Below are 24144 nucleotides of genomic sequence, written 5' to 3' on the forward strand. Positions count from 1 at the left end.
GGGGGCTTTGAAGGCAGCAGCAGGTGGGGTAGGGAGCGGGGGGGCGGTTTGAAGGGGGAAGGGTTAAGGGGATTGGGAAAGAAACGTGGGGCATGAAAGCAGGGAATGATTAATGCGTTATTAGGGAGCAAAACGTGGGATGGTGTTGAAGAGCACTGGTGCAGGGAGAAGTGAAATGAGAGGCTGAAAAGGGAGCAGGGTTATCAGGGGGGATAGGGCTGGGGGGGCGGAATTGAATGAGGGACCATGAGAATTGCAGCGGGAACCTGTACTGTTCAATGAAGTGAAGAAGGACATGGGGTGGGGGGCCTGGGAGTGGGACAGGGAGCTTGAGGTGGAGGGGAAGTGCAGTGTAAGGCTTGTGGAGGGGTTGGAAGGGGGTGAGCTGGAGAAAGGGGGTGAGTATCAGGGCATGGACTGGTAGAAAACTGGTAGTGGAAGTGCTGGGACATGATGTAGCCGTTGATGGATAAGTAAATTTTCGAGGGGGGAAAGCGAGGGTGAAAGACGTAGTGCCAAACTGGCACTTCTGGCTAACTTTATTTCTTTAAAAGTCAATTCTGGTAAAAGTAAGTTCAGCTGTTACCCAGGAGGTCTTGTCTTCCCTTTCCTGCCCTGCCTAGGAAACGTGTCTACATAATTCTTTTTCTTTCTCACTAAACTTCGTCCGCTGTGGACAAATCGATGTCACTTCCCGGGTGGTTGTATCCCACTGTGCAGTCAGGATTGTACTTGATAATGTCTCAAAGTTACCATGGATATAGGCTTTCTCTTAAAACCCCATTTTAGCTGTCGGTCCTCGTGCAGCTGCATCATATACCGATGCATATACCACTAAAATTGATACCGGTTGGAAGTATTTGCAGTTGATCGTTGGCAAGCTGCTAGTTTTGGGAGAGTTTTAAGCTTTTCATCCCCTTCTCTTCCAGGGTTTTACTGCAGGTGATGACTGAAGGCCGTGAGTTCAAATATTTTCCTCCGATTTGCTGTTCGCTGGGCCGAAGTGAGGGATGGCTACGGAAGCCAAGTACAGCATCGTTCGAGAAGTGGGCCGAGGGAGCTATGGCGTGGTTTATGAGGCCATCGTTAATCAAACTAGAAGCAAAGTAGCTGTTAAAAGGATGCACTGTAACGTGCCTGAAAATGTCGAACTGGCTCTGCAAGAGTTCTGGGCCCTGCAGAGCATCCAGAGGCAACATGAAAACGTGATCCAGCTGGAGGAGTGTATCCTGCAGAATGGCCAAGTCTTTCAGCCAATTAGTCATCGTTACAGGAAATCAGACAGCCACTTGCTGCTGATTGAGACCTGCCTGAAAGGGCGGAGGTGCATGGATCCCAAATCGGCCTGCTTTCTGTGGTTCGTGATGGAGTTTTGTGACGGTGGCAACATGAATGAATACCTGCTGTCTCGCAGCCCGGATGCTCAGCTGAATAACAGCTTCATGCGGCAGCTCAGCAGCGCTGTGGCTTTCCTGCACAGAAACCAGATAGTGCACAGAGACCTGAAATCTGACAATATTTTGATTTCTCATAGACGTGGAAGTCCCATAGTAAAGGTAAGGGAATAAAACTTTGCTGTAACAAGTACGTGATCTACATGCTTACGCATCACGTGCTTTGGAATGGTCTTTTGGTAAGTCTTGTGATACTTGTAGCTTGTAATAAATGTACTCAGAACATCTGATACCAGCTGTGGGCTTTTTGTTTTAGGAAGTAGAGGTCACGATGGTGTATTTCTGTAATGCCCTTCATCCACTGTTGAGAGGAGCAGTTCAGGGCTGTCTAATGCTAGATAATCAGGGAGATCATGATCAGGCAAAAATGAAGCAGTATTTTCTGTGCCCTTAAACTTTAAGAACATACTGCCCTGTTACAACAGCTAGCGCTTCCAATATTGCTGTCTCAAGCACATATTGATGTTCAGGGGAGGTGGGGAACGTCTTCGTGCTTCAGGGTTGGTGCCCTGATTGAGATGAAGACTGGCTAGCTGCCTTTCTTGTAGCACCAGACTGAAAGTCTGCACAGCTGCTTTTCAGAGAGCTGGAAAAGCTGGGAGCCATCTTGCTCCTGAACTTTCCATCCCGAGAGTTCCCGTAGTTAGGCATAAAATAACAGGTTGGTGCCTTGCAGATAATTCATTTCTTGACCATTCAGATCAATGATGGTATTTGTACTTCGACCTGTAGAGCCATCAAGGGACACTTAAATCAATGTCGTTTTAATCACTATGAATAATAATGGTAAATTCAAGAGATTCAGTGCACTCACTGTGGAACAATAAGAGCCACTTCTGCTGTAGATGTCGTTCAAGGTATGTTTACGCCCGATTAGATGTAATCAGAATGAACTTCACAGAAAAATAACAAACAGATACCTGTTTTGCCCATCTTAGGAAGGGGAACAAACAACAGGAAAGGAGTTGGGGAACGGACGGCTAACAGGAAATAATCAGCTCTTTGTTTCACTAGGGTTGCCACCGGCCGAGTGTCAGTGCCATGCTGCGGTGGATTTCAGAGTGGAATTCACTTTGTAAACAGGCTTGTAAACTTGATGTTTGTGAATAAGTTGTTTTGCTTTTCTTCTCATGCATTGCAGGTAGCAGATTTTGGCCTCAGCAAGGTGTGTCAGGGGAAAGGGAATGTGAACCAGCATCGCTTCTCCTCTGCCTGTGGGTCAAACTTCTACATGGCTCCGGAAGTATGGGAAGGTCACTACACTGCGAAGGCTGACATATTTGCCCTTGGGATCATCTTCTGGGCTATGGTTGAGAGGATCACCTTCCGAGACGGGGATACTGAGAAGGAATTGCTCGGTGAGGATCAGATCGGTGCTGTCCTGTTGTCAGTGGACGTTCTGGATCCGTAGGGATCCTCTGAGAGGTGTTTCTCCCAGGCATAGTTACAAATGCTGTGGCATATGTGCTTTGGATGTGGCTTTTTCCAGGAATTTGCAAGCACTTTGCAACCCAAAGAAACCCAAAGTTGGGGGTTTTTGGGTGTTTTGGTAAAGAACTGCAAAGAAATCTCTTTTTCTTCAGCATGCGTTGCTCCTAATTTGGTTGCTTCTCATGCAGGGTTTCCAGGTCTTGAAGAGATATCACTAAGGCAGAAGGAATGCTTTTTATATTTACAAATCATCTTGTTTGGAGGATCATTCCTTCTGCCAGAAATACTCTGTGGGATTTGAAGGTTAAGGGAAAGATCGCTTCTGGCTTCTCTGCTGTCAGGCCTTCCTTAGCCTAAGGAACGCTCTTCAAAAATGGATTTGGCCCTTATTGTCACTAAAGAATTGTAGGAGAAAAAAATCGTAGCTGTTGGTGAGGCATCTGTCTTACAGCTATGCTCTTCATGGAAGTATACAGATGCTAAACCTTCTGTTTGCTCAGAAATGCTTTTAATGCTCTTAAAACCAAAACGTTTCTGGAATTGGGCTTACGGGTTCGCTTGTATCCTTGACTTGGCATAACCAAGGGACGGGATCACTCGGAGCACTGAAAGGATGTTCCAAGGAGCCAAATAATAAACTGGGAAAGGATGTTTAGATAAGCTTCGCTGCCATCTGGCTGAGTTTCCTCACAGTTTAGAGATGCAAGATCTCACAGGGCTGACTCCTCCGATGGCCTGCTCTCTCCCTCTCTCCCCGCCGCCTCCTCCCTCCAAACCCCCACATACATGCACGCTTGAAACACTTTGTACTAAACGATTTCAGAAAAGTATATTGCAGTGGAAAATCCATCTCGAGAGGAGAGAATGCCAGTCGTGCACATTAGCATAATAATTGAAGACATCTACCCAGGCTCTGAGATCATTGTATACCTGTCTGTCTTTATTTTAAATGTTTAAATTCTTTAAAGGAATTTCTATGGAGGAACTTTGAGAAGGTATTGTGCTACCCCTTTAATTTTTTTTTTCATCAAGTAGGCTCAGTTCTAATTCCATTATTTATTTCTTTTTAAAATGCCAAACATTGATAAATGTTTTAGTTCCTGCCTACAGAAACAAGCAAATGGCTGCAGCTGAGACCAAAGCATGAACAGATTTCATTAAAATAGCTACCCGCCAACTTGAGATAAGGAGTTTGCAAGGCCAACCTTTTCTATACACAGACAGGTCGCTGCCTTTGAAACATTTATTCTTTGCCTGGTGCAGGGGCAGAACAGCCTGAGTGAGCAAAGCTGTTTTTACTGTCTGTTTTGGAAGCCAGTTAATCATTTTCAACAACCGGTGAAATTATTTAGATTACCAGGAGCAAATTTACATTTCCCTTCCTTAATCTTGCTGAGGAGGAGTTGGCTAACAGTAAATGGCATATCCTGTCATTTTAATTGAAAATTGTTTGACTAACTGAGCAAATAAGTTTTGTGTTTAACTCTTTCAAGTCACCTCAGCCAAGCACAGTCTCCTTCCCTCTTCTAGAGCTTCCGAGTCTGCTAGTAGGGTGAAACAGAGTAAAATGGAGGAAGGTCACTTCAGCAGCCCCTTTTCTCTGCAGATGGCCCATATAACTGCTTGACGAGCACGCCATGCTTAAACTTGCTCCCTCTGTTCCACACACGGTTATGCACACAGCCTTGTGCAACGTCTTGATTACTATTTGAAAGTAAAAGCCTCTTCTGATAACAACCTCTCCCAATATTTGACTTGGCCGGCGCCTCTTAATAAGTGATCTTTCCGGTAATCTTTCAGATGTTTAGTTTTCCAGATTGTCTAGCTGTACTGCGCACAACAGCATTTTGCGTAGACTTTCCTCTACCTCGATAACCTGACTCCTTCTAATCTCTGTTCAGGAACTTATATCTGCCAAGGCAAGGAGCTTATTCCCCTCGGAGAAGCGTTGCTGGAGAATCCCAACATGAAATTACAAATTCCCCTGAAGAACAAGAAGTCCATGCCAGATGATCTCTGCAAGCTCCTGCATGATATGCTGGCTTTTAACCCAAAGGAAAGACTGGATGCCTTCCAACTAGAAGTCCGAATCAGGCAAATCTCCTACGGCAAAAAGCGTCAACGCTCCGTCTCATAGAGACGAAGGACGTTCAGGTTAGTGTCTCTGCCAGGCTACCCCCTGTTTAGGCTGAGCTTACAGGGGATTTTTTGTTATTCACCTCCAGGCCAAACCCCTCTAAGTCGAATGTGACCTGTAGCAGCTCTGGAAATTCAGTGATAGAAAGATACAGTCATACTAGAAGAACAAAACTGCTTTGATAAACGTTTGGGAAAAGGAATTTGGTTGAAGTACGTCTAACAAAGAAACTTTTGCCTCCTTAATGGTGTTTGTTCAGGGAATTGGCTGTGCCGTCTGTATTTGGGCCAGCCTGTCCTTTACCCTAAACCTCCTCTATTTCCACAAACGAGGGCAGATTTCTGCCATCGCTCCAGCATTTACCCGTGCTTGTTTGTTGCTTTTACAGTATATTTGCTAACTAAATAAAAGCTGAAGTGGGCAAAGTTACTGTATATCTGTAGGTGTGCATCTTAAATATGGTATTCAGGTGTGATAGTAACTGTCAGACTAAAGAGAGAGAGAGAGAGAGATATATTCTTTTTTCAATTAAAGCACTGTTAATGCTCAGAGCGTATCAGAGCTGGGTGCACCAGATGATAGAGGAGCTGTCCTGAACTGTTCAACATGTAAAGGCCTTGAAGAATGTCTTGGAAAAGGCTGGACTGGAAGTCTGGTCGTCTTGCCGAGTCCTGCAGTGAGACTGTTTTTATCTGCCCACTTTGGAAAAAAGAATTTGATCCTAATCCTTGTGAGTTCTTGACGGCCTCTTTAGTATCTGCCTTGATGGAAGTTTCAACGGCCAACATAAAATTCAAGATGGCCTGTCAGATTCCGTGTCTTTCAGCAGAGCAATGAAAATACAGAAGGGAGTTTCCAGGATTTTCAAGTCCTGTCTTCTGCTATCATGGGCTTCATATCCTAGAGTTTATTTGATAAATGCATCATAGAAATAAAGGTTTTTGTGTCTGATACTGTCACTGAGACTGAGCATCTGGCTGTCCTTATAGCTAAGGATGTTGTCCTTTGCAACACAAATGCATTTCTGATCAACTTAATACTCTTGATCTTGTGACAGACTTGTCCTTTAGCTTAAAATGTTCTTCTCCTTCTCGGGTGTTTGCCCATTCTGAACTATTTTGTAGAAAACAATCGTACCCTTAGCAGCGTTTCTTCCTGTCCAAGGTTGGCTGGTTGGCTCCATTGAGGTCGGCTCCTCCATCTCCTCCATATACAAATAATTTCTGCTTTTACTCTAGACGAGTCTCTTCAGGTCCTTGTAAAGCGCTAGCATTTACTATCTAGTCTGGCAATATTCCTCCTGATGTATTCCAGGATCGCATCTCTCTCCTTTCATATCTATATCACTTAATCCTCTCATAATTACTTTGTATCCTAAAGCCCTTTTTGGCTCGAGTTGCTTCAAATCAATAACGTTCTGGGTTACAGCAGTTACTTTTGTTCACAGGTGCATGACCTTATGTTTTCTATTACCGAGTTTCATCCCCTGTCAGTTAGAAGAAACGGTGAATGACCCTGAATATTTCCTCATCCTTTTTTATAACCGTAATACCTCCAGCTTTGTGTCATCGGCACACTTCTAATTGTGCCAAGGCTGTTAGTGAAAACATTAATTAAACAAGTCCGTTGCCAGTGCCAATCTTGATAAAACTCTACTCTAGCCTCTTCATTTCCAAATTACCCGTTTCAGTTTTCCCTTGGGACAGGTTAACTGCCTTACATCTTCCTTTTTACTAATCCCAGCCTTCTCCCGTCTGTCTGATACTTTCTTGTGTGGTACTACATCAAATGCTTTACTGAAGTCTCAGTGGGCAAGACCAACGCTTCTTTTTATCAAGAAAAATCAGTTTTATCGCTGAAAACGACTCGATTAGTCTGGTAGGATCGGCAGTTCTGGGGACTCCCACCTGAAGCAGGAGGCCTGGCATACTGTAATAGCAACAGTACCACTAGTTGGCAGGCCAGCCCCGGAGTGATTAGCCTGCTATAGAGCAATCTGCAAGGGTAAAGAGAAAAAAAGGCTCTAGCAGCACAGCGTCAGGCTTACTACTGTTGACTTTCCGTTTTCATTATGAAACCATAATGGTAAATAGGTTTGCAGACTAGGTTCAGAAGAAAAATGCCAGGACATAGAACGCAGAAAACCGCGTCTGTCTCAATCCTCTTCATTTATTTCATTTTCCTGCTAGCTGAATACCTACCGTACTTGCTTTTGGCACGTAATCGGAGTTGATGCAGTAATGGCTTGTGGCACAGCGCTCCACGCCACGAGGTGCTGGTCTCACGCTGTTGAAAATGCTGCCAGCTGCTGTGTTCGTGTGGACTGAAATGAAAACCAACTCACCTTTCTAAAATGGGGTTGTCTTAAACACCAATTCATGGATGCTTCAGTCCAGAAAACAGACCGACTCCGTATCCGACTTTCCTAATCCAAAATCAGGAGTAGCTCAGAAGCTGAAAAGGGTTTCTCGCAGTGCTAAATCTAGGTGCTTCAGAAGAAAATCTCCAATAGCAAGTCTGAATCAAACAGGAGATACAATTTTTTTTTTTTCTTTCCATAATGCTTTGTTGTCACAGGGCAATGAACTCTACAGTGTAGGGCAGCCAGAGACTAAATCTCCTCAGAACGGTGTGGAAAACCACCTAAATGAGTTTTCTTTCATGAATTTAAAGACAAGGATATGGCTATAACCTGGGATTCAGGAAGTCCTTAAGTTAAACGTTGCTCAGAACTGGGATTTTTACTGAGGAAAGCCTGCTTGTGTACCTGCCCTGTGCTCTTCCCTAAGCGTATGTATGCTACTGATGTCCCCGAGGCAGAACAGTGGGCCAGGGGACCTTTGGTATGGGCCAGCACTTTCGCCAAAAAGTATTTTATTTTGCAACTTTGGCGCATTTCCTTTGCAGGTATCGTGTCCCGCTGTGATCTGCAGGCCTCGGAGGCAGCGAACAACTCTGCCTTCCTTTGGAATGAGTGGGTCGATCAGAAGACCGTTGCCGGCTTCCAGTTTTCCTGAACGGTTATATTTAAATGGACGATAACTTTATTTATTTGTACAGTAATTTTAAGAGGAGAACTACAAAAAAATCTATTTTTATGCAAACCTTCGGCGTTTTTATATTTTGTGTTCTTTTATGCAGCGAGTAGCGTAGGTGAAAACTTGGCTGAGGTGACCTTGACTGACTGGCCGTACTTGGCACAGTCGTGGAGGAGTTTCTGAACTTGCTCTTTTTAAAGCAACCCTTGTGCATCCTTTTGTTGCCGTCCTGTGACTGCCCTTTCGAAGGACGGCAAAGAAACATGCAGAAACCATCTGGAGACGGGCTTCTCTGCCCCACTGCGTGTTGACTGCCTTTCCAGCCCTGGCTTCTCACTGATAATGCCACGTCGCTTGTCCTTGGCACAGAAGTTGTCTTTAGGAGGTTTAATTGGAGCTTTTTTTTTTTGTGTGTAATTCTTTGCTCCGTGTTGCTTGGCCACGGAACTGAGTGATGTCTGCTGAATGAGCTGGCAAAGTGTTCAGTGACTATTCTGAAAAGTTTGAGCAGAAACAAAAATGTATTTTGTTCACAGTAGCTTTTGAATATTCTTGCTTAGATTAACTAAAATGCTTTCTTAAAATAAATACAAAGAATGTTAAAGATGCCAACTCTTGATTAGAACGTATGCGTCACTAACACTTAAAGTAGTTTAAGGAATCATGCTTCCTGCTGTGTTAGCTGCTTGTGCCAGCTGTTCTTACAAGGGAAATGAAAAGGACTGAACTGGAATCTTGGCAGGTAAATGGGGAGTCTAATTTGCACCCTGTTCGGAAAATATTTTAATGTATCTGTAAACTACTGCTGATCTTCGCTTTTCTTAAGGAGCTGGGAGCTCCTGGAAAAGGTTCCTTCTATGCTCTTCTGTTGCGCAGAGGTGAAATAGTGTCCTTCGGGGACATCTTCCTTTCGTAGGAAAGGAATAAACTGCCAAAAGAAGGATAACACGGTGAGCCCCTCTGCGCCACCTATGCCACACAGAGGACAGAAATACATCTATTTCTGTTAGAAAGAGATGATATATATCTTCCCCCTGTCCCGCTCTACGAAGAGTGTGGCTGCAATATAGAAGACTCTGTATTGTAAGCAGTGTGTCATAAGCTAAATTCATGGAGAGGATCTTTCTTCCTGCTGTGACTTTATCCAGAGGCTCCACCGGCCTTCCATGGGGAAGCGTGACATTTTCTCACCTGCTCCTCCAGGCTGTAAAACATGTTTGTCCTGCACAAAGAAGCATTAATTGACCTCTGTCCCCCGTAACAGATAACAAATGGACTGGTGGTCCATTTGTTATCCGCAGATAACAAATAGGAGTGGTCCCTGACAAGAGCTGTTGTGGGCACGTATAAAAAATAAGTTAATTCGAATCGTTAAATTAAACTTGACTTTTGAATTTAGAGAATCCCTAGTCCAACCGTGCTAGCGCGTGTGAAGTGTGTGCAGCAACGATAGGCACGGCTGCTTTGAAGCTCATTCAGCTGTTGACACCTCTGTGCAGACAGACCCTATGGTGACTGGAAACGAGCTGAAAATGGGGGTGTGGCTCTTTTGTTATTAAAAGCCACCCTCTCGCTGTTCTGGAGAGCACTTCTGTCTTCTGGTAGGAGACAGGGCTGGCTTTGATAGCAGCTCTACACCTGCAGTACAGCCCAGTTTTACCTAATCCTAGTTGTTGCCTTGATTTCTAACCAATCTTGGAGTTCTGGGGAATCAGGACTGTACGCTGGGTTTTCCTTGCCGCAGCTTTCGGTTGTAAATACTCTTCTGCTTTGCAGAGCTGCTGTTCTGAAGTAAGGTTTCTTCATCCTTTTCTTCCTAATCCTGTAGCCACTGCTACTCTATAGTCTGCTTTCTGCCATCTCTCCTCAGAGCATGCTGGTGGTCTTCCAGGGCTGTTTTTAGTTGAGACCAGGTCCATTTTTCTGGAATACAGATAGGTTTGCACGCCCTCGCAACACGTGAGAAAATTGCGGGGCACAAGGATGGCTGTTTACTCATTTTCTTCCTTGTTTTGCCATGCTAGGCGAGTATCCTCACAGCTGCCAGATATTTTTAGCTAGTCTGTACATATGCTTTAATCTTTTGAAACTCTGTATTTTATAAATTAATAAAATGCTGTGGTCTTTTACTGATGCATTAAAAAGTGTGGTAATACTGAGCATCTCTTCGGAATCACGTGACACTTCTTTTTTTTTTTTTTTAATTGTTTTTTAGGTACCACAATTTAGTAAGTCTTACCAATTCACTAGGTGTTAGAGTTAAATGAAGATATGCACTGACAGCCTCTAATTTAAGTGACTGCTTCTTAGGGAAAGGGGCGGCGGGGAGAATCTTGGAGCTGCTGCGTTTAGCTCTCTGAAAACAAGCTCAATATTCAAAAGTGATCTAAAGGGTAAATGTAATGTCCGTAGCCGGGAAAGGGACGGAATAAAATGGAAGAGTGCACGAATCCATGGTATTCTCCTGTTTCAGAAGCTGTATGCGGCTCATTAATAATAATATAGCTGAGCAAAGAAAGAAAGATACAGAGAAGTTTCTCGAAGACCTACAATTTGGGAATGGGGGATGGGAAGTTTGTTAAATTATAAACAAACTCCTCTATTGAATGGGCGCTCCCCCCTTGTGCTACGAGAACTAAGTGGGTGCCCGGGGGATGCGCAGGTTTCACACAGCACATAGCTGAATTGCTAAACTCCCCGGTGATAGGAGAAGCGTCGGAGGGCTTAAATCATACCTACTTGTGGAAGATAAATCTATGAGCGGTTACTGAACAGCGGTTTAGAGCAACCTTTGGTTCAGGGAGTTCCTAAGCCGTTGTTTAGCTGCTGATGGAGCTGCTCTCTCTGTGGTGCCCTGTTTGCAGACAGTTTTTGTTCCAGCTCCTGAGAGAGACGGCGATGCTGCTGTCCTCCTTTCTCACCGTAAAGCGCTGAACTCTAAATATTGCTGCCCATCGCTCCTGTCGTGGTAAAGTAGCTGGGTCTTGGTGAAAACCGCTGCTTTGGTGACTGGAGGAGGACATTTGCCGGTGGTAGCTGCTTATGCGGCTTCCCATTTTAGGAAGAGAACGGTGCTGTCGAGTGCATCGCGGGGCGACAGGGCTGCAAGTGGGTGCCTCGGCTCAGCCCCCGGCTCGCGGGGCTTTGACACTGTTGATTTTTTTCCCTAGGTCAGGCAGCGGTGACTAAGGATGTACCACTCCATATTTTTTTTTTTTTTTTTAATCTACGGCGGTAATCTCTCTTGAAGAAAAGAGAAAAGAACGGGGAGGAAGGTGGATCTGTGATTCAGCTTTGTGTTGGATGTACCCCCCATTTTTTTTTTTTTTTTTTTAATCTACGGCGGTAATCTCTCTTGAAGAAAAGAGAAAAGAACGGGGAGGAAGGTGGATCTGTGATTCAGCTTTGTGTTTCAAGCGAACAGATAGTGAAGGTGAAGCTTTGTTCTGCTTTGGTGGGGAAAAACGTGTAAGTTCTCCATTTTTATTCTCTCCCCTGCAATGAGCCTCGCGCATCGGAGCGGTTTGTTAGAATAGCCTCTCTAAATGCTGGAGTTGTCCATCGAGGCAGAAGAACGGGGAGGAAGGTGGATCTGTGATTCAGCTTTGTGTTTCAAGCGAACAGATAGTGAAGGTGAAGCTTTGTTCTGCTTTGGTGGGGAAAAACGTGTAAGTTCTCCATTTTTATTCTCTCCCCTGCAATGAGCCTCGCGCATCGGAGCGGTTTGTTAGAATAGCCTCTCTAAATGCTGGAGTTGTCCATCGAGGCAGGCAGTTAAATTGATTGCTTTGGATTAAGGATGCTTCAGACTAGTTAATTTTTTTTCAATGGGACAAATAACATCACTCACAGAGATGCAAGACAGCTAGGGGCTGAATTTATCCAGGGAAGAATTAAATACTTGCTACCGTCCCCAGTCGGGATCAAGTCAGTCGATACTATTCTATTTTTCTCTAAAATTAAGCATTGCCTCCCAATCATTCATTAGCAGAATCCTCCATTAATCATAAATCCCAGCACATCTCGCCAGACAGCAGAAGGTCTTTTTTTTTCCTACGTCTGTTAAATACGTTATCGTAGCTGGTAGTCTTACAGCTGCTGGGAAGCGTTTTTTTGGGAACTAAATAAATTCACAGGTCTGTTAATCACAAAGACTAATGAAGGCGCTCCGGATGCCTGTCACTGAGCAGTTATCTGCAGGCAACCAACATGCAGGTGGGGTGGCTGGAGGTATAGATCGTTCCAAGGGGGGACGCGGGAGCTGGTTGGATTAAGTGTCTCATCTCGGCAGGGGCTCAGGACGAGATAAGGAAAGCAGATTTGCCCACCTGCTCTCGAGGCTTGGGAAGGAGGAGGGACGGGAGGTGCGGCGGTTGGTTTTGGTGAAAGCTGCAGGCCGCGGCGTTGGTTCTCCTGTGATCCTGATTCATCAGCTAGAAACGTCCCCTTTCTGAAGGGTTCAGGGGAAGAATTTAATCTCTTCGCGGCTGGAGAGGTGAGAACGAAGTTATTGACTTGTGTGGGTGCGGGAGCGAACTGGCATCACTCGTGGACCGACTGAATCTAGAGAAATATTTTTGCAAAATAATGGGGAAACCTGCAGCTTAATCCATCGGAGGTGGATACAGGCTATTTCCTAATTAAAACCTTTAGCACTGGAGCGCTCAGTTCACATTCGTTGTTCCTCCTCTCTCATCCTAAACTTCGAACACGTTGCTCCTTTGTTCCATTAAATAGCTGCTGCCTTCCCCCATCAAAGGAGGCGGTTTCCGGAGCGCGTAAAACGCTAACGCTGTATTTGCATTCTGTTTGCAAAGCCTGAGCCAGGTACTCTCGCAGGCGAAATGTAAAGACACCTACGTGCCACGGCTGACGTGCAGGAACATCATAGAGAGAGAGGATTCGAAAAGGTAATGAGCTCGTGCGGTTCAATCTGTCAGTCCCTGTTGTTCTTTCAAGATTCTTCGTACACTCTTAATTGATTTTGCTGAGGCTTTTTGAAGTTGGAAGCAGTGGTTTGCTCCCTTTTAAGCTTACTTAGCTTTCCTTTATTCTCAAAAGAGCTGCAGGATCAGTGAATTTAGATTAATTTGTTTTTAAAATGGAAACAATGTGCAGTCTACTGGCATTATTCACACCTCCTCGCAGTGCTCCTGCTCGGCACAGGAGCTTGTGCTTGCTCCCTCCAGAATAGCCTGGAGTGCAGAGCGGACGGGTTTCCCAGGAAGACGGGCGAGAGGGAAGGTGGAAGCCACCGTCTTGCCATGTGCTGACGTACACACAGGGGCGTAAAACCCAAAAGCCATCAACACACTTGCCCTCTTGCAGCTCCCCCAGGAAGTTTGGGGTTTAAGTTTTTGAGAAAGTGGTTTTTAAAGTGGCTTCGTGAATGTCTTGCAAGGTGCACTGAGCCGTGATGTGGGTCCCAGCCCCATAGTGAGTGGCACGGACACCCGTGCGCTCTGTGCCGGGATCAAGACCCTGGTGTCATTGCCCTGCTACCTCTGGCTCCCCTAATCCCAGCAAACCTCCTGGGAGAGTTGCCTCCTAAGCAAAATAGAGGCATCGAGGTTTACTTAAAGAAACCATACTAATGGGAAATAAATTTCTAGAGCCGCCCTGATACATGCAATGATGCAGGAGTTTGAAATCCCAGCGGCAGAGGAGAGGGAAGGATCTCCTAAGGATGCTCCCGCATGAGGATGTGTGTCCCAGGAGCAGTGTACTGAGCTTGTGTTTCACCGCTGGCGTCCCGGGAAGTGATCTGAAAGGGCTGTGGGATGCATCAAGTCCTGACAGGGATGAAAACACATATATGTAAGGCTTATAGGGCATATATGTAAGGCTTGGGCCTAGATCTAGTGCCCAAGAACCATCAGTGGGTACTTACAACAACTACTGGTAGACACGCCCATAACAAAGCTTGTATTCAATTTCCATCAGGGTGTCAGTTGGATTTGGACAAAAACTAGATCTGCGTAGATTCCGAGAGGAAGCACCGATGAAAACGGGCATCTACAGAGGAATTTGTACACGTTGACTTAAGAGTTTTGGGATTTTTTTAACCTTTTCCCTTAAACCAGCACCAACTTCTGCCGAAGATGTGTGCTGAATGAATTTAGCTGTCAGTTTGTGACTGAGTAGTCTCAGCCTTTTGCTTACACGGAAGATTAAGGCTAAACCCACCACATTTGGCTTTTTCCCACAATTACAGACAAACTGAAAGAGGGAGGGGGGAAAAAAACATAAAGCCCACTGTGTTGCTTAAGAGTTTAAAACCACCGAAGCGGCTCTGTGAGTCAGTGCAGGGGCTTGTGGCCTTCGGAAGGGGACTTCGGGCACGAAATCCCACAGAGCCATCCGCACCCCTGTGCCAGCCAGCTGAGACGGGGAAGGGACAAAAGGGGAAGCAGGCAGCGATGTCGATAAATCGATGCCAAACCACTTTTTTCCCATTTGGAAAAGGACTCGAGATGAGCCCAAAGATTTCATGCTGCTGATTACCCGAGGTCCGAGCGGTGCCGTTTTACCTCAACTTTGTTTTTCCAAACCACTGACTCCTTATTCTGATTAAACAAAGCTGGTGAGCACAGCCAGATCGTGACTGCTGTATTTTTTAAAATCGGGCTCCTTTCTGGCTCCTGCTTCTCTTGCTTTAATTTTCTCCTTTTCTTACAGATTCGCCGCAGATTCCCCGAGCCCCTGGCGTGACTGCTTATTGCACTGGAGGCAGGAGGCAGCCCCTGCTGCTGCCGCACGGAGAAGAAAAACAAAATCTGAGCTGGCAGAAGGGGATCGATCCTTGAGAGCAGGTCAGATCCCCGCCACCCTGTGCTGCTGGTGATACCTGGCCTCACCAGAGAGGCTGCCCTGTGTCGTTAGGTATTTCTGGGTTACTTGCCTTTTTTTTTTCCTTCTGTATTTCTCTTTGGGGTTTTTTTTTCCAGTTCACCTTTTTATAATGAATGGAGCTGCTGGGGTCTTGGCAAGCAATGGAGCTAACCGTGGCTTAGAGTTTGCAGCCGGACGCAGGATGAGCCGAACTAGAATCTGGAAACAGGTATTATTTTATTTTCTCCAAACGGAGCAACATCTATTCTGCTAAATTCATCCCTTCCAGATGTAGAAGGGCCTACTGGATGTTAAAATTGCCCTTAACATTAATGACAGCAGAGCAGCTGAGCCGCTCATACTCTACCTTACCATGTTTATCTTGGTGTTGGTGTCCTCCTGTTTTACGGCTCAGTTCCTGTAACGGTGATGCTTCACCTTGGCCATCTTAGGATTGAACACCTCAAGTTTTTGAGGTATCTCCCAGCTGCTCTTAAATTTCCAGCTTCCTGCTGCTGTTAGGCTGTGGTCAGACATCCTTCTCCTGGAGCCAGCTCTCCTACCTTGTAGGAGTTACTGTCCAGAGTCATAGAATCATAGAATCATTAAGGTTGGAAAAGACCTCTAAGATCATCGAGTCCAACCGTCAACCCAACACCACCATGCCCACTAAACCATGTCCCTCAGCGCCTCATCTACACGTCTTTTAAATACCTCCAGGGATGGGGACTCAACCACTTCCCTGGGCAGCCTGGTCCAATGTTTAACCACTCTGTCAGTAAAGACATTTTTCCTCATGTCCACTCTTTCCATGTCCATTTCCATTTTTTCCATGTCCAATTTTTCCTCCATGTCGTTCAGCACGGCGCTCTGCCAAAAGCCGTCGGCACGTCAGATCCCATGGCTCCCAGCAACAGCTTTTTTTTTTTTTTCCTGAAGAGGTTCTTTGATCACTGTGTTCACCTTGTTCATCTTGCCTGATCCGGGTTGCGCATTCACTCATGTAGCTTCAAGGGGCGGGAACCACTTCTGCCTGCAAAGCTACAGGCAGCGAGGACAGGTATTGCACCAGGATGACCAACAGGCAGCTGTGGTCGGCAAGGCAACCAGCTGGAGGTATCCACGGGTGTGATTTTGTTGGGGATATGGGACAGGGTGTTGTGCAGGTGCTATGGCGGATCTGGGGTTCTTTTGCTGCAGAGCTATGCAAGTAGGGTGATGCCCATCAGGTCCTCCAAGCTCAGGCTGAGCACCAAAGCAGAGAGGACAGAGGGGCTCAGACGTGCCTGAAAAACGTAGGCATAGAATCATTTGGGTTGGAAAAGACCTTTAAGATCATCGAGTCCAACCGTTAACCCAGCACTGCCAAGTCCACCACTAAACCATGTCCCTAAGTGCCACGTCTACACGCCTTTTAAATACCTCCAGGGATGGTGACTCAACCCCTTCCCTGGGCAGCCTGTTCCAATGCTTGACAACCCTTTCGGTGAAAAAAATTTTCCCAATATCCAACCTAAACCTCCCCTGGCACAACTTGAGGCTGTTTCCTTATGTCCCTGCCTGTCTCCATGCCGCTCATTTAGAGATCGCTTGCAGCCAGGGCAAAAGCTGGGGGCGACAGCGTGCCTCGGCAACGGGCTCACAGTACTCTTTACCTGGGCTTTGCTTTCTTCTCAGATGGAGCCTGTGCTGGGTGGACCCACCTGGATGCCTGCGTGACCCAGGGCAGCAGCTTTGATCCCTCCTGCAGCTACCAACCACCGGTCTGATGCTGCGCTCCACTGGAAAGCAGGAGGTAACAGCTCCCCAGGGTCCAGGAAGCAGCAGGTCGAGGCAGTCCCGCATCCTCAGCAGGGTTCTTCTGCCAGCAGCTCTCCTGGGCAAAGATGAGCTTCTTACCATGGGCGGGGGGAAGCAAAAACCTGCTCTGCAGCCCTTGTGCTTACAGCGAGAGAGGTGTGTGCTTAGCAGGCACTTTACTAATCGCTCCAGCACTACCAAGGCAGGGGCAGAAGATAATTCTAAAGCAATGAGGAAAAGGCATATAAATAGAAGCAAGAGAAATATTGAAGCTGGCAGAGCTTCTTTTCATGTCAGAAAGCACAAGACTACAGCAATGACATCACGGTGCGAGCCCTGGTGCTCCTGCCCTGAGCAGGTTATTACTGCTCGAGCTGCACCTGAGCTCCCTGGCACCCATGTGCCACATCTTCACCACATCTGATCGCAGGCAAGCAGAGAGCATTAGCGTCCCGAAAACGCTGGAGCAGGAGAAAGGCAACAGGCTAAAATTAATGCAGAAATGAGCATGACTCACCTTTTCCTTCTTCTTCAAAGTATTTTAAGCTGGTCACCACGGTTTGCCCGTGAAAGGAGGGAGCAGCTTCCATTAATGACTTGCTTTCTTCATGCCTGCTTGCTTATTTTCCTCATGGGCTGCGAAGGAGCTGGGCAGAGGCAGGGGAGCACAACCCTCGCTGGTGCTCTCTCGCTTGAAAGCATTGGCCTCAAAACCCCTTTGCCTGACCGAGGCTGCGAATGGGTTACTGAGCGGGGAGGAACGCAGCACGAGCACCTGCTCCGCAGCGGTGGCCCGACTCCTCCCTTGGACCTATTTCAACCTGGAGCAAGGAAATCTGGGGCCTCCCTAGCCCCAGGTTTCATTTCCACAGGCGTGGGATCGGTCACAGCCCTTGGTCTGTTGGGTTTTACAGGCAAATTGCTGTTTCTTGACTTTGTTCATCTTTTGAACAGTTGCATAAGCCCTTGTCTGCTTAATCGACCTCATTCCCATCACGAAGGGAGAAGGAGGAGCTGCAGCTTGTCAATACCAGGACTGCGCTTCACCTAAACGTGAGACGTTTGTTGCAAGCCAGCATTAACGACACGGGGCGCGAGCACCGGCCTGGCAAAGAACATGACCACGTCCGTCGCGTAGTCCTCTTTGCGAGGAGCTGCTGTCTGTACACCCGCGCTGTCACAGCGACGTCCCCTGGAGACAGGGCTACTGGTAGGAAACTTGCTGTGTCTCTCTAGCTGTGTCGGGATCCCTCTGGGCTCCCCAGTTTGTTATTTGGATACCTGGTCCCACGCTGTCACCCCGTATTAATGAAGTCTAGCTCAAGAGGTGGCCACGAATCTTCAAGCATCACCATGGGAAGGATCTGCACAGCCCCTTTTCTCCCAGTTGGGTCTCATGTTTCCTTTGTGCCCCCTCTTTTTTGCAGCTAAAGATGTCTGAAATCCTACCAGGCTTCGTGGCTTTGTTACTGTTTGTGCCTGGTGTACTTCAAACACAAGAAAGCCCGAAACTCTTCAGAACAGCTTTAGAGGGAAGTGTGGGTTTGCTTTTCCCTCCCGGCAGCCGCGCCACAGGCAGCAGAATGCACCGCAGGAAACGATCTTGCCCGAACTATGTCCAGGCAACCGCAGACCCCACGAGCCACACTAAAACCCATGGAAAATTCACACGCTCCTGCTAACGTGTCCCTTCCCCAGCTCTCCGTAGGCGACTGACGCATACCAATGTATTTTTAAACTCGGGCAGATACACAAAGGGTGAGCAGCCGCAGCTCGGGCTGCCGTCCTGGGACCTTTCCTGAAACCATCGCGTCTCCCGGGCCAACCCGGCCTGCCCCCGCAAAGCTTGCTCGTGCCCTGGCAGGGGACGGGGCTGCGGAGCCACCGCCTGAGACCCTCTGACTCCATCCCAAAACCCAGAGGTGCAGCAGACAGGACATACGCCAGGAACATGCGCTGGAGGAACTCCCTGTCCCCAGCGGAAGCAATAGCTCGGCGAGAAGTACAAACCAGCTATTCATTTGGCTGCACTTGTATCAAGCTGACAAATCAATACATCACACTTCAAAACAAACCCCAGCCCGTGCAGACAAGCCCGGAGAGTTTCGCAGACGCTGAGCCAGTGCAGCATGAAATCACCCCAGAAAGAACACACAAATGGGAAGCTAAAAATAAGATTCCCCAAAAAATTGCTTTATTTCTTGACAAAGCTGCTAGTAAACTCAAAAAGCATTGGCCTTAAAAAAAATAATAAATGTATCTGCTATTTCCTGGATTTGCTGGAGGGCCACGCTTTCAGACGCATGGAAGTGGTGAGCTTTCCTGGCCAGTACCTGAAAAAAACTGGGCTGTGGGAGCCGAAAGCGTCAATGTGATTCATAATTATGTCAGTGGTACCAGAACAACAAATTTTGCAGAAAATTTTAAGGATTCTGCACAGAAATTGCATCCCTTTCCATCTCCTCTGCTTTTACGGTGTCAGAAGCTTAACATGCCCCATTTACCAGTGTCTTGGAGGATCAAAAAAACCAGTTCAACAAATCAAGAAGCAACAGCCTCCATCTCCCTTCTTTAAATCAAACCCTCCGTACAGGGCAGGAGGCTCAAACACGCTCAGGGTTTAGGTACCAATAAGCTGGTCTGTGGTTTTCACTCCCCAGCCCTTAAAACACGGGACACCAGCGTTTACCTTCAATAATAAAAACTTTTTATTGCCAGGTATTTCGGTCCTCTCCAGCAAGGACACGCTTTTTCCGCGCTGCCTTTGCCGCTCGTGCGTCAGCAGACGTCAGCGTGGTTCTGGCCGCTGACCCCGCGAGTCGCTGTTTGGGAGCAGCAATAGATCACGGTGGCAGAATTGCATTTACTGCATGGCGCGGCACCGCCGCCGCGAGAGCCTTCCTCCCGGAGCCGCTCCTCCTCCGAGTTAATCACGTGTGTCCGAATGCTCGTTATTGGTGAAGTTTCCAGAAGGCTCCTGACAGAGTCATTTATTAGAGTAACACCCGAAATGTCAACTTCTCTACAGGTCGCTATGCTGGATTTCAATCCTATTTTTGATTGAAATACTATAAAAAAGCAGCGGAGCAGGTCAGAGCTCTGGCTGCTCCCCTCTGATTTTGTTAAGTCAAGCGGGGAGCACCGGGCACGCTGCTTTTGAAAACACTGAGTCACTGACGTCAAAGGACACCCACCTGCCCTGCGTCGTCCCCACCGAAGGGCTGGGGAGAGGTGAGGAAGGTGCTGAGCTCTTCACCCAGGGTCACAGCTCGCTCTCGCATCCCACCTCACACCGTTTGCAAAAAGAAGCTTTAATTCTACCCTTCCTGATAGAATTCCCGATGCCTGGAAAAGGCAACCATCACGCCCATTTCCAAGGAGGACCAGGAGGAGGATCTGAGGAGCTACAGGGCAGTCAGCCCCACCTCCGCGCTGGGACAGATAGGGACCAAACCCTCCCCAAAGCCCTTTCCAGCCGTGGGACGGAGAGGGAAAGAGAGTTGGGAACAGCCAGGAGGGATCCCCCGTGGGCAGATGGTGCCCGAGCAACCCGACTGCCTGCTGTGATGAGGTGACGGCAGTGCGGGTAAGGGAGGGCCATGGGTGTTGTATACCGTGACCTCGCCAAGGCCTCTGACAGTGCTGCCACACGGCATCCTCATGCCCCCGTCAATGGGTCATGGGCTGGAGAAGTGGCAGATCCGGTGCTGGAAATACAGACTAACACGCTGGAGCAGAGGCCGTGAGGACGGTTACGGCATTGGAGTACGTGACGTGCAAGGAGAAGCTTGGAGACCAGAAGCAGACTTTTCCCAGAGGAGCACAGCGACAGGCCACGAGGCAACGGGCACAAGTTGAAACACCGTAAACTCCAGCCAGACTCTAGGAAAAACTTTTTCAACGTACGGGTGGTCAAATGTTGGAACAGGGACCTAGACGCTGTGGACTCTCCGTCCACATCCATCGAGTATCTCCACCCTTGGAGCTACTCAAGCGTCGCCATCCTGATCTAATTGGACCTGCTTTGAGTGGGGTTGGACTAGAGACCTCAGAGGTCCCTTCTAACCTCAGTTACTCCGTGGTTGTGTGTCCCTGCAGAGATTCAGTTTAAGTTTTAATCTCAATTCCTACCGCTAGCAAGGTAACGGCTTCCAATCCTCATGGCCTCCTACTGTAAAAGGATCAAACGGCATGGCTTGGGATGGAGAGAAAGCAGCTGAGGCCAGCATAAATAAACACGCACAGAGAAGGAATTCATTCGTGTTGCAGAATAACCCGCACAATTTCAATGCTGAAGCATTAAAAGCCCGCCGAGAGCATCATAAAAACGATGGACATTTTTAGTTCGCCTACGCTTCAGTCCTCTACTGCAATGCATCAGAGCCGGCCCCGGAGATCCGGCAGGCTTACGCAGGTAACGAGACACGCGAAACGTCCCCAACCTCTCCTGGGGCAACGGGCAGATCTCGGACCTGCTCCCCCAGAGGAGATGCCCCATTTGCTGCCGTGGGCTCTGGCATAAGCAAGTCTTTCGCAGTTGGCAGGCTTTGGTTTTTAGCTTACGTCTGTCACCTTGAGCTTTCTTTCCAGGAGGAGTCTTGTCGCCTCCTCTCTCCTCCCAGCAGCTGGTCGGGGTGAGGACCTCCTGGGGCATCAGTCCAGCCTTTTCACCATGTAAGGCCCTTCCAGCTCGTAGCCGATCTTCCTGTAGTAGTTCCTTGTGCCGACACCTGTGAGAAGAACGACAAAAAGGTTTAATTCAGCACGATGACAAACCAGTCGGAGAAGCCATGGCCGGGCAGGAAAGTCATTTCCATGGAGGGATGGTGCCAAAAGGAGCTCGGCCTCTCCGAACAGTCGGTGCTGGGCCGCCCTGGCTGCCGTGCTGGAGTGGGGGGTGTTTACTCGTTAGCATCTGGACTAATTACAGTGTTTTTAAGGGGGGAAACGCAGGAACATAGCTGTTCTATCTGCCCTGAACCACGCACCCCGTCCTTTGTCCTGAGAAAGGCTGTGAGCTGCAAGGGAGAGGGGAAGCGACACGGGAACAATGGTGAAACGTGAGTCAAGAGTTCAGAGTACCCCAGGTATAACAAAACCCAAAGACAGGCTCTTGAGAGGAAGCCGCCCAGCTGCAGACATCATTACCAGGAACTGAAGGGCTCTAAAACCTGACAAACTCTGTCCAATCGCTCCTAGAAATGAGCTCAGCTCCACTTCAGATAGACGAGTGGGCTCCGCAGCCGCAATCCAATTTCCTCATTGAAAAAGACGGCTCCAAACGCCTCGGTTCTCAAACAGCCTCTTCCCTCTCCTTCCTGTCTTAATGAGACCCCGCAGCGTGCGCGCTCAGGGTGAGCCCAGCCCCACCGACCGAGGCTGCCTTTCACGCAGCATCCTGCAGCAGGACAGGTCCAGCACAGCAGCCTTCCCCCTCACCTTATCTAATTACTCACAGATGCAGACATTAGTCATCAGGGGAGGGAGGAGGAATTCAGCATCATGGCATCATTGTCAGCGCAGCTGGTGGGTAGGGACAGAAGGACAGATAGGACACGGCTCTCCATCAAGAGAAGCAGCCCCTCTTTCCTCTAATCTCATCCCTCCAGCCAGTTCCTGGAAACTGCGGTGCTTGCAAATGGCTCTCCAGGAATCGGCTGCATCTCCTGTGCAGGGAGTGACCCGGTGCAGCTGGTAACCCCTTCCTGCCCACGCATCACTGCAGCAATTTTATCCGTTGCTGCTTTGACAGATTTGTTTAAAATAGCGGTAATGTATTTCCTGAATGCACATTGCAATAGTTACCGAACAGTTTACGCGCCACAGCTCCAGACAACCCCCCCCAGCCAACATCCTAGAGAAGCGTTATATTAATTTAAGGTATGGAAAAGCCACCTGAAACCCAGGCCTGAGATGTCCTCCTGCCCCTCATTCCAGCTGAAGCTGGGAAGAGCTTGAAAAACCACAAAGAACCCCAAATTGGGGAACACCTAAGCAAATTTACTTCTAAGCAGTGGCAAAGCCCCTGTGACGTCGCAGCAGAGCACCATCCTCAACTAAAAGCATCCTGAAGGGACCCAAATTCACTCAGCTTCAGCATGAACCTGAAGCCAAGGAAAAAAAACCCAAGTCTACTGCACACACATCCGCTCCCCTCTTCCTGATCTCTGCCCCGGAGTAAAAACTATCATCACATTTATCAGTATCTTGCCTAAAAAACGGCCCCTGGGTTCATTAGCAGAGATGCTGGGGTATGACATACAGATTTTGGCAGTAAAACAGCAGAGCCACCCCACCCATGGCCCAGAAGAGCTTGGTAAAAGGATTAGCGAAATCTAAAGCTGAAGAACAGCCCTCTTGAAGCTAAAGGACAACTAATTCAGCTGATGGTTTTAAAAACACCTTGATCAGAGTTATTTAACACTTCCCCTTTTTTTCCTAAAGCCCTTGGGAAATGTGTGGATTTTAAAGAAGGCAGTTTAGGTTTCGTCGGAGCATCATGTGCTGCCTCCATTAATCTCAGAGCTATTAAGCAGTGCTACTTAAGTGCCAGCTCTTCCTCGTTTGAGGGCAATAGGTTCAAGCCATTAACAAGAATGATGATGCAGTTGGCTGGCCCTGTGCCCCAGGGGTCCCACGCTGCGCCGCTTCGCGAAGCATCTCAGTCGTCATCTCGGCCCTGCTCGTAGCAGTAACTTCTTGCACAAAAATACTGTCTTTCAACAGGAGAGTCTTCTGTGAAGAGGAGGCAGGAGATGCCTCAAGCTGAGGGCTGCCCAGCTCTAACTCGGGATGTCTCGCTAGCTCCAGTGCTGCAGGAATGTTTTCAAGGCAAGAGGCTTTTGAGGGGAAAAGCTCTCACCAAGACACCTGTATTGGGTTTGTGTGGCAAGGTTTTGGTAGCAGGGGGGCTACAGGGGTGGCTTCTGTGAAAAGCTGCTAGAAGCTTCCCCCATGTCCGACAGAGCCCGTGCCAGCCGGCTCCAAGACGGACCCGCTGCTGGCCAAGACTGAGCCCACCAGCGATGGTGGTAGCGCCTCTGGGATAACGTATTGAAGAAGGGGGAAAAAACCTGCGCAATTGCAGCCGGGGAGAGGAGTTAGAATATGTGAAACAGCTCTGCAGACACCAAGGTCAGTAAAGAAGGAGCGGGAGGAGGTGCTCCAGGCGTCGGAGCAGAGATTCCCCTGCAGCCCGTGGTGAAGAGCATGGTGAGGCAGGCTGTCCCCCTGCAGCCCATGGAGATTAACTGTGGAGCAGATATCCACCTGCAGCCCGTGGAGGACCCCACGCCGGAGCAGGTGGATGCCCAAAGGAGGCTGTGACCTCGTGGGAAGCCCACACTGGAGGTCCCTGGCAGGACCTGTGGACCCATGGAGAGAGAGGAGCCCACACTGGAGCAGGTTTGCTGGCAGGACTTGTGACCCCGTGGAAGGGACCCACGCTGGAGCA

The 24144-nt window shown here is 48.1% G+C and overlaps 2 protein-coding genes across 2 annotated transcripts in view; one reads left to right on the forward strand and one right to left on the reverse strand.

Annotated features, from left to right (window-relative positions):
- The first annotated feature begins 934 nt into the window (after window positions 1-934).
- On the forward strand, window positions 935-5148 carry LOC103902386 (serine/threonine-protein kinase PDIK1L). The gene is made up of 3 exons (XM_009283433.1): window positions 935-1556; window positions 2596-2812; window positions 4787-5148. The coding sequence occupies exons 1-3, from the start codon at window positions 1011-1013 to the stop codon at window positions 5020-5022; spliced, it is 999 nt and encodes a 332-aa protein (XP_009281708.1). The 5' UTR covers window positions 935-1010; the 3' UTR covers window positions 5023-5148.
- Window positions 5149-20948: 15800 nt separating this feature from the next.
- Window positions 20949-24144, reverse strand: part of ELP3 (elongator acetyltransferase complex subunit 3) — a 98628-nt gene continuing 95432 nt past the window's right edge. Inside the window, exon 14 of the mRNA XM_009283434.1 lies at window positions 20949-21421. Coding sequence (XP_009281709.1) covers window positions 21345-21421 — 77 coding nt within the window. The 3' untranslated portion in view covers window positions 20949-21344. The remainder of the gene's footprint in view (window positions 21422-24144) is intronic.

The sequence above is a fragment of the Aptenodytes forsteri genome, unplaced genomic scaffold (assembly GCF_000699145.1).
Source record: "Aptenodytes forsteri isolate BGI_AS27 unplaced genomic scaffold, ASM69914v1 Scaffold534, whole genome shotgun sequence".
Lineage (NCBI taxonomy): Eukaryota > Metazoa > Chordata > Aves > Sphenisciformes > Spheniscidae > Aptenodytes > Aptenodytes forsteri.

What these genes read in the sequence shown, in the direction of transcription:
- LOC103902386 (XM_009283433.1), top strand. Translation starts at nt 1,011, where the DNA reads ATGGCTACGGAAGCCAAGTACAGCATCGTTCGAGAAGTGGGCCGAGGG. An exon ending in GTGGAAGTCCCATAGTAAAG is followed by an intron (nt 1,557 to 2,595) that starts GTAAGGGAATAA and finishes CATGCATTGCAG; the next exon opens with GTAGCAGATTTTGGCCTCAG. An exon ending in TACTGAGAAGGAATTGCTCG is followed by an intron (nt 2,813 to 4,786) that starts GTGAGGATCAGA and finishes ATCTCTGTTCAG; the next exon opens with GAACTTATATCTGCCAAGGC.